This window comes from Apaloderma vittatum, unplaced genomic scaffold (genome assembly GCF_000703405.1).
Source record: "Apaloderma vittatum isolate BGI_N311 unplaced genomic scaffold, ASM70340v1 scaffold38045, whole genome shotgun sequence".
NCBI classification, from domain to species: Eukaryota; Metazoa; Chordata; class Aves; order Trogoniformes; family Trogonidae; genus Apaloderma; species Apaloderma vittatum.
The window spans coordinates 1-9,483 of record NW_009716046.1 but is presented as its reverse complement, the minus strand read 5'-3'; the positions used below and the strand labels follow the sequence as shown (position 1 = coordinate 9,483).

The window sequence follows — 9,483 nt, the reverse complement described above, 5'->3', positions numbered from 1 at the left end:
AAGCATTAACTAGCTTATTCTCAATAGCTCTGTACCGTCCTCAGAACAGAGAAAGAATGTTTATATTGGAAATTGTAACTTAAGTTATATTGGAAGGAGGCCATAAATGCTCAATTTGAACCTAAGGAAAATCGTAGGTAGAAAGAACGTCATCCAGCAGCACTCACTGCACTCTGCTAAAAGATCCTTATCGATAATCAACATCAAAATACAAGGTGGAAAAGAATTTCCATCTTCTTAAAAAGTTTTTTTTCTAATATAACAATACATGGAAAACACATCAAATCCGTACGGTCTTTCCTAAGTAAGTGTCCAGTGCAGAAACAATTTCTAATTAATAAAAGAGGCAAAAGGCTCAATCCTTAGGAAGGCAGCTACTGTGGAGAAAATTTTGGGAGCGTAACACTTTTGCTTACAGAGTTTAGTGACGGTAACATCATTTCTCCTTCAGGGCCAGATCTTCATCCTTTAGGGCAAATTTTCTCCTCAGAACTTCTGCTATAAGAACGGCCGGGTCTTCCTCCTTCATCGAAGTCCGGTTTCTACGCGGAAGACAAAAGCACGGTGTATTAGTAAAGTGAAGTGCCAAAATTGATGGTTTACAGCTCTGGTTAGAGTCTTTTAAGTATTTTTCTGCAGCTTTTATCATCAGCTTTTGTCACAAGCGGAGGAGGTGTGAGAAAAACACCACAAAACAACAAAAAGCAGCTGAAAATTCAGGCCTTTCATGTTGGCTTAGAAAAGCTGGAGCTCGTTTTATGGATCAAGGCGTATCCTGAAAACCTCGGCACCAAAGCTCTTTATAATTTTTATTCAACTGTGTTAACAACACGTAAAATAAAACTTCATTAATTATTTAGAGCCTACATCCCCTCAGTACAAATCTACAACTGGTGTGGTGGTAAGTATTTTTTTTCTCACAGATTTTGCTATACAATGCCTATATGCTTTCATATTTAAACGTGGGTAATTACACACAATTTTAAAGAAGGGCTGCTACACATTTCCCTCTGCTTAGCTGCCACCCCTTGCAGGGAACAGCACAGAAACTGTAACGGGTGAAAAATGCGCGTTTCAGCACACATTTCTCACTCATTCCTGAGGCTTCCAAGCTCTGTTTAAGCACCAAGTCCTAAAGAGAAGCATCAAAGGCATCTATGCAGTTGTCTCGTTAAGCATCGTTTGGTACCTTCATCCCCTTAAAGAGCACTTTTAAGTGTTACAGGTGCTGCACAACAGCAGGGCCAAACCACACTGCGAGGCGAGCACGGCTGCTCACAGCAGAATCCTCCAGGATGGAGGATTGTGTCAAGGAGTTATAAATCTCATCAAGTAAGGAACACATCAGCGATTTTTTTCAACCACCCACGATGCTTCAAACAGCTTTAATTACGCCATAATAACCATATCCTAAACTGGTGCCTGTAGGAGAGAAGTCAGAGGGTGAGTGAGAGAAACTGAAGAGAACGGGTCAAGCTCAAGCAGGGAACAGTCTCAAGCTCCTCTGCTGAAGCGTTCCTGGCCCTGCTGCAGCAGCAGCCACAGGGCTGACCCAGCCCCGGCCCACCAGTCGAGCTGATGCACTGGGAGAAAGGGGTCCCAGTGACGCAGCTCCTTTGCCCACTGTTCCCCTTCGAGGGGGGATTTGGCAGCTCTGCCCTTCCCCCCAAGTATTCCACAGCACAAACCCCTTCCTCTCCCCCGTCTTCCAGGAATCACTGCTCTCTAAATCCCTTCTTTGTGCACAAGCCTCTCTCCCTCCCACTCATTCACACGGTAACGGCAAGATCAAACACCTTCACTCACCACTAGCGCTCCCCACACATTCTGTCGAGGAAACTGAAGTCTGGTTGTGACCCTGTCACCTGCACGTTGCTTTTCACAGCACCTGGCTCTGGTGGGAGCCTTGGTGGCACAGATAAATGTGTAAGTGGGTAAGAAATGCCTCGGATTTCCCTGCCCTAACCTGTATTTGGACAAGGTTTTTTCTCCCTGCATAATGCTTATTCCCCTATCTTCACCTTGCACAGATGGTGGCGGTTTTCCTACCCTGAAAACTGCTTCCAGAGAAGGCTGACATACCAGTCTGCACTAATTAGAAGATTGATAATTACACTGTTACCTGTGAATGCTTAGAGCTAGAGGTACACACGTTTCTGATAAAGTTAGAACACGACGTGAAGCAGCTGCGAGCTTTTAATAGAGCCAGCGAATGACCATCAGAACGGCAGGGTCACAGCGCTAACACGTGAGTTACAGCTGAACCCAAAACTCTGTTGAGCTCAGGTTGCACAAACAGCTGTAATTTTCCTCAAGACTTCTCTCTCCCGTTGCTTAATAATTCAAAATGATTTTTTGGATGCCCAAAGCGCTGCTTTGCGACAGACAGGAAGAAAAAAGAGGAGGAATTCATGCGTGGTCCGTGAATCCTGCTCAGCTCCAAGAAAGATTACAGGCATTTCTATAAAGCAAGCGACTGTTTAAGCTTTGAGCAATATTTAACGCTTAGGAAAACAAGAGCGAAAGGGTCTGTCGTGTGAATTAGGGATGTGTAATACCGCACTGACATTCTAGATGCAAGCTGAACACATCTCTTTCATTTGACTATCTAATTTTTTTCAGCGCCCAGAATTTAATTCCTTTTGAACTGAACTAGGCACAGGAATTGTCAAGAGCCATCACGCAACTTGTTATCTTTGGCCAGGAATCTTACTCGCGCAACGTAATGGCCAGATGGATCTTCGGGCTGAAAAAATGTGGAAACTGAGCCGTATCCCTGTGATTTCACACGTGAAACGGAGGCAGCATGGCTCACATTAGAGAAGCTACGGATCAGCTGCGCAGGATCCTATCTTGGCCGTGCAGCAGCTGGCACGTCCGCAGCCTGAGGCATTCTTGTGATCAATGTGTAAACTCGTCACAAGACAAGTGAAACCTCAGCCCACGCTCAGAGCTGGGCCACGTGCAAAAGCTGTGAAGCTGAAAAGCTCCGCTTGTTAATTCCTGCGTGTGCCACGCTGAAAAAGCTGAGGAACCTGGGTCTGCGAGATGGTCTGAGGAACCGCCGCAGGCAGAGAGGAACAGCGTGGCCCTCGTGCTGGTGCCTGCCAGCGCATACGGGTCTGGTTTTAATCTGGACAAACACAAGCTTCTTCTTTCAGGACAACAACTTGCAACAGCCAAACATTACGCTAATTGATATAAGTTTCCCTCCACTGCTTTCTCTCCAGGCAGGTAAGCCGTCAGTAATTCCCCACCCCTGAAATATAACAGAAAGTTCTGCACAAATGGGTATTTCCCCGCTGTGAATCATGAATACAGAGCAGTGAAGGCAATGTCCAGTGTCTACACTGATCTAACAGACATAGAAAGATAAAATAGAGTTCAGGAAGCACTTACAAGTCTTTGCTCTGCTTCATCCTATGAATGTCTTTAAGAATGCCCATCATGTCTGCAAAACTGCTGGCCTTGGAAAGGGACACAGAATCTTCCTCGTCGGGATCCTTTGGTTCTGGTTTACAACACTCGGAGGTTGCAGAACAAAGCAAGGAGACCGATGGGAGCTCGGGGCTTTCGAGTTCTGCCTCCTCCTCTGTGATATCGCTAATGACAAAGGAAGTTGTGGATTGGAAAGAGGGTCCAAAACAAGGTACAGGAGAAGATGCATTTGAACTTCCTGGAGATAATAAATCTGGTGTGAAGGAAGCAGAAGCTGAAACAGAAAACAACACAGGTGGATAAACTCATAGCAAACCACGTAGGTATTCTTTTTTCCCCAAAGCAACAGAATATAAATTAAGAGATGCCATCAGCCTCCCCCGTGCTACGAGAAAACAAATTCACCATATTCGAGCACCCTCCATGGCCACTCTGCTTCTTGTGCCACCACGCTGCGACACGAGACCTTCTCAAGCACCTTTCATCCCACAGAACCCTTACGTGTCTCTGTTCCCATCGTGCCACCACTTATCACCCCTCCAGCTCAAACACTGCGCCCCAACCCTGCAGAAAGCAGCAAATGTCTGCTCTGCCTGTTTTTACAGACAAGAAACGGAGGAACAGAGATGTGGCTGCTGCTCAGGGTTGCAGAGAGAGCCTGGGTCAGAATGTAGGTCTTGATTCTCTCAACTCTTCTCCTCTTGTCTTCATCGCTGGCTTTGCCTTCCCAGCTCCCTCCCCTGTAACCATTACGTGTGGTGAGAAGGCAGAGCTGGGTGAGGAGCTCCAGCACGTTACACCAGACGGTCACAGCAATTCGCTCGGTGACCGTGGGCATTTTGACCTCCTTTGCTTTCCAGCACCATCTGTAAAACGGGAACTGCATCCCCCTATTCCGCAGGGATGATGGGATTTATTTGTTCATGCTTTAAAATGCAGCGAGGATTAAGAACGGCTGCATAAATTCCAAGTGTTACCAAGCGAAAACGAGTTAGATATTTCCAGCGTAAAACACTGAGGGGAAACAACAAAAAACCCAGAAAAATGCAGAGTGCACATCTTGAAAAACCCTTCCTGTACTGAAAACAAACTGTACCTTACAGCACTAACATCCTTGGCCTCAAGAGTAAACTTGTAGATAGTTATCAATTTCCAATTAAGGGATTTCTCTAACAGTTTATAATAAAGCAGATTGCACAATATTTCTTTTTCTACATCAATCTTTCCAGAATAAGACTGCTACATAGTTATTTCCTTCATCAGATTACGGAGCTACCACCAGGCCCTCAATCACAGCTCCCCATTATTGACTTAGAGGACGCGAAGTCAATAGGAACTGTTCTCAAATGCCAGCTGATAACAACCAGACACAGTGCTGAGCAGAGAGGGAAAGAAAAAGGTATTAAATGATTAAATCATTTTTCTCCCATCTGGATCTCTAATTCTCGTTATTACTCTCCTTGAATTAAAACAGACTTTTCTAGAACACAGCTGGAGCAACTGCAGAGCCGAGGCAACACTTAGAAGGAAAAAAAATCACAGCATTTCCCGTGTTCTTTATGCCATGAAGAAGAAAGAGGACACGAGCAGCCTCTCCGAAGGGGACACTGCGACACCTCGTTTCACAAAGATGACAGGAAGCACCAGTGGCAGGAGGTGGGAACCCTCTGAGTGTGCGCGGCTCGTCAGAAACACCCAACCTCATCGAAACGCAGCTCTGCATGCTGGAAACAGCCCTTCTACTCTCACGTGGTGGCACAGACATTTATGTTATTGATACCGAGCGAATTCTTCAAAATCCATCGACCATCACCCAAAGTGAAAAAGAACTCCCAACCTCCCATGCAGAAATCAGCTTTTCCCCTCAATCAAACACCACAACTCTGCTCCGCGTTCAGATGCATTTATATGGACGGCCGGACTAAATCTAAGCAGTCATTAAAGCTGCAGGTCCCTCGGGGCTACGATCATCAACCACTTTGTCGTCTTTCGCAGATCATGTGAGATCTGGAGTTGGGTGCACGCCCTGCTCCCAACCTCCCATGCAGAAATCAGCTTTTCCCCTCAATCAAACACCACAACTCTGCTCCGCGTTCAGATGCATTTATATGGACGGCCGGACTAAATCTAAGCAGTCATTAAAGCTGCAGGTCCCTCGGGGCTACGATCATCAACCACTTTGTCGTCTTTCGCAGATCATGTGAGATCTGGAGTTGGGTGCACGCCCTGCAGCGCGGCACAAAGCAGCAAGCTGGGAAATAACGACTTTGGGATGTAGGATAAAGAAGGTTTCATCAGCCAGTACTACTCATTACCAACAGGAATTAACCTGCCTGATAAAACGTCAAGTGTGGCGCAATCCTGTTTTGTGGTGTGGGTTGTTTATTTCAAGTAACGGGAAGAATTACAGGTCCTTCTGTTCCCCTGAAAAGCAGCCACAATACAGCTGCCATCTGGGCTATGGGTATAGAAGCTTTTAAGAAAAACTGCCTTCAAGAGGGACTAAATACCTTTACTTCGCAAAACTACTCAATGTATTTGAGCTGGGAGATCAACAACTCTGCCTTCTGAATACTCCATAAATACACACAAAGGTACTTCTATCTTACTGGTTTCCACACTCTAAACCAGCCACCATCACAGCAAGCCTTGCAGAACCGCCGGGATTTGGATCCTCCCAAATACCGTCATATTTTCAGAGCTGAGTATACAGGAAAAGCCATGAAAGGAAGAGCACAAGTCTTTCCTCACAGTTCAGTTTTGCTGCTAAAACATGGCTTTTAGCTGCACAAGTTTACTAAAAGAAATAAATCCCTCAGTTCAGCTCGGCTTTTCCCCAAATACCTTACCGAGTACAGAAAAGGGCACTGTTGTTTCTCTCATTTCATCCTTACCCAAATAAATCAACACGTAACTCTCTCCGAGCAGGAACAGCAAGAACACACTGAAAGTTTTCATGAAACAACGTGCTTGAGACAGGAGTTGGCCTCCAGATCAATTAGAGTCACAAAGCAGCACTTGCTATTCCTTAAAATCACGCAGGACTCCTCCAATGAAAGAGGCAAACGTCTAAATGGAACCAGCACTGAGCTGACACCGGGGATGGGATCCCACCAATGCTGGAAAAACGACGCGTGAGTCTGCTCTCTAGGGAGGAAGTAACGTGGTTCACTAATTCAGCCCTTCTCATTCAACGACTACAAAAAAAGAGCTCTTTATATTCCTACCTGACTCTGCAGCGACTATTTTAGCTATCTGACTCCGAAGGTGACTCAGCTCATCCTGGAGCTCCGTTGTTCGGCTCAGTGCTGGTAAACCAGGCCTCTTCAAGGCGAGCAGCTTCTCCTCCTGCTTCCTCAGGTTGGGGACTGAAGCATTTCGCTGAATAACGGTGAAAGGACTCGGCTTCCACTTGTGCTTCAGCGGCCGAGTGTCACTTCTACAGGACAAAAAACTTGTCACTTACAAGGCCCAGACCCCGCTGTGACAACACTTGGCAACGCTCTGCCTCCACGTCAGGACTTCAACAGAATTAATTAGGCCTCTGTGCCACTATTCTGTACGTACTGCTGTATTTATTGCTGTATTTATCGCTGTATGTGTCCTCTCTGCATTTCCAGGGCCAGAAATCATGACCCAGCAGCACAAGAGGCTGCAGGGAGGCTGTAGAGGTTGTAGGAGGCCGTGGGGACAAAGTCTGGCCGTGCTCACATGGCTTCAGAGTAATTTCTCTCCTTGTAACTGTGCTTCTGTGCACTGGGTGCACGTGGGAAACGTCACTTACCCACTAGCTTTTGCCTCTGATTTCAAAGTCCGTTTTTATCTTTCACAAGATACCAACTACTGTTGCCCTGCTGTAAGGACAAAAGTTCAACTGACCAAACCCAAACTCCCAGGGGCAGAATGTTTCAACCCCAAGAGAACTCAACTCTTCAACTTTCTAACCATAAAATACCAAGGATCAGGGGGTGACCTGCACAGATTTTTCAGTGAGGAAAACACAGCATTGGCACTTCCTACAGGAATTCCCCCTAATTTTTGTTCCCTGTCTCTTGGGGAAAAATGTCTTTCAACACATCAGATCTTGAGAGGACTGAAATTTGTGATCATTCGATCGGCATCGAGCCTATGCTGCGCAAAAGAAACCAGCATATAAAAACAAGGACCAGCAGACACAGAGAGGAAACCAACCTGACTCTGGCATATGTTTCTTCATCATCTGCCGCGATCCACACAATGTCTGCCAAGGTGGGGACTGGAGGGACATCGTTTAAATAGAGCTCTGAAACATTTGGTAGAACCTAAAAAGAAGGACGTTGTGTTAAGGAGATGGCGGCCCTGCCTCCTGAACCCGCCCCAGACGCGCTGTACCGGCCGTCAGAGCCTCTCTCCTCTGTGCCAGGTCGGAAACTGTTTCTGAAGGTGCCAGAGCAACTCCGCTCTGCTCACGGCAACGTCTGTGACTTCTGCGCGTCGGCTCCTGTGCACGGTCTGGGCTGTGAGGCAGCAAAGGGACACTTGATACAGCTCAGCCCGCTGCCAAGCCCATGTGCAACACTTTGCCACTACAAGCCCCAGGGCTGCCCTTGAGCTTAAGCCGTGACGTCAGCGTTCCATAAACCTTGTTTCACTGTTTAGGAAACACCGGGGCCCGGGGGCTTGCTGGAGGTCACGCAATGAAGCGCTGGTTCAGCAACTCCAGGCTTCTGTCTCCTCTAACTTGCCAACTCAGGCCACAAACATGATTTTTGGAGGCGTTTTCCTCACTTTACAAGAACCAAATTAAAAAAAATAAATTAAAAATCTTTAACTATACAGCTACATGAGTTTTGTGAGTACAGCTCAGCAGCTGCACGGGGCTGACAGAGCAGCAGCTCACGACAGGGCCTCGTCTCGCTCTAGAGCAGCGGCTTCCTACACGCAATCACCAAATCTCTCACGAGTCTTCTCACCTCAAAGGTTGCCCTGGGACAGGGTTTTAAAGGGAGGTTTGACCCAATCCTCCTGACGACGCTGCGCGCTGAGCCATGGGGCTTGTTCTGCCAGATGGGGATTGTCTGCAATAGTCCATGTGAAATAATTAATACTTCCAGTCAGTCGCCCTTCTTAAAAGTGTCTTAAATTGGAAATTGTCCTGTACAATCAAATCAAGAGCTCTGATCTCTGACTTTTATTGGTTCAGTCTTACTTTTAACTGGGAGCCTGCTAATAACTCAGGTCCTTATTCCACAAAACGGTGTTTCAGCTGAACACAGATGAAAGTCATGGAAGTCAGACAGTTACTATGGGGCATTTTAAACATGGGTGTAGCATTTTCAGGATTGCAAACAAAAAGGACTCAGTGACAGACACTGAGCTCCAAATGAAAACATGTCAAAAAGAGGAAAACAGCATCACATGAGGGGCCCGGGAGATAAATGAAATCAGCAGAAAGTCTCATTTAAAGCGACTCTTGCTTCCATGTGATCTTTAACACAAGCAGTGCTGATAAAACCAGGAATGTTTCTCGGGTAACAGCAAAGTGATGACTCTATCCGATGCCCACCCCAATAGAGGGCCGATGAGGACAGCCTTGGAGAGGGTTTTCACAAACAGCGAATGTTTTAGTGATTTCTGGATACTTCTGACAGAAAGTCTCATTTAAAGCGACTCTTGCTTCCATGTGATCTTTAACACAAGCAGTGCTGATAAAACCAGGAATGTTTCTCGGGTAACAGCAAAGTGATGACTCTATCCGATGCCCACCCCAATAGAGGGCCGATGAGGACAGCCTTGGAGAGGGTTTTCACAAACAGCGAATGTTTTAGTGATTTCTGGATACTTCTGAAATGGGTTCAAAAAGTGAAGCACCCAGTCCCTTCTCCCGTGACAGGAGGCAGCACAAGACTCCAGACTGCAAACCCCACAATGACAAACTGCAACCCGAACGGCTTATTTCTGCTCAGACCACCAAGAAATCCACTAATTTATTTAATGCTGGGGCTCCTGGCGCTCAGCGCTGCTCTCATGCGCTCGCATTTAAAATTCCCGACGTGTTTTTAACCC

General features: G+C 46.5%; 1 protein-coding gene across 1 annotated transcript; it reads right to left on the bottom strand.

Moving 5' to 3' along the window:
• Nucleotides 1-255: 255 nt before the first annotated feature.
• On the bottom strand, nt 256-8,900 carry MTFR1L (mitochondrial fission regulator 1-like). The gene is made up of 6 exons (XM_009869385.1): nt 8,886-8,900; nt 8,391-8,495; nt 7,630-7,739; nt 6,666-6,877; nt 3,400-3,712; nt 256-542 (listed from the first exon to the last, which is right to left on the bottom strand). The coding sequence occupies exons 1-6, from the start codon at nt 8,898-8,900 to the stop codon at nt 437-439; spliced, it is 861 nt and encodes a 286-aa protein (XP_009867687.1). The 3' UTR covers nt 256-436.
• Between the last annotated feature and the right edge of the window lie 583 nt (nt 8,901-9,483).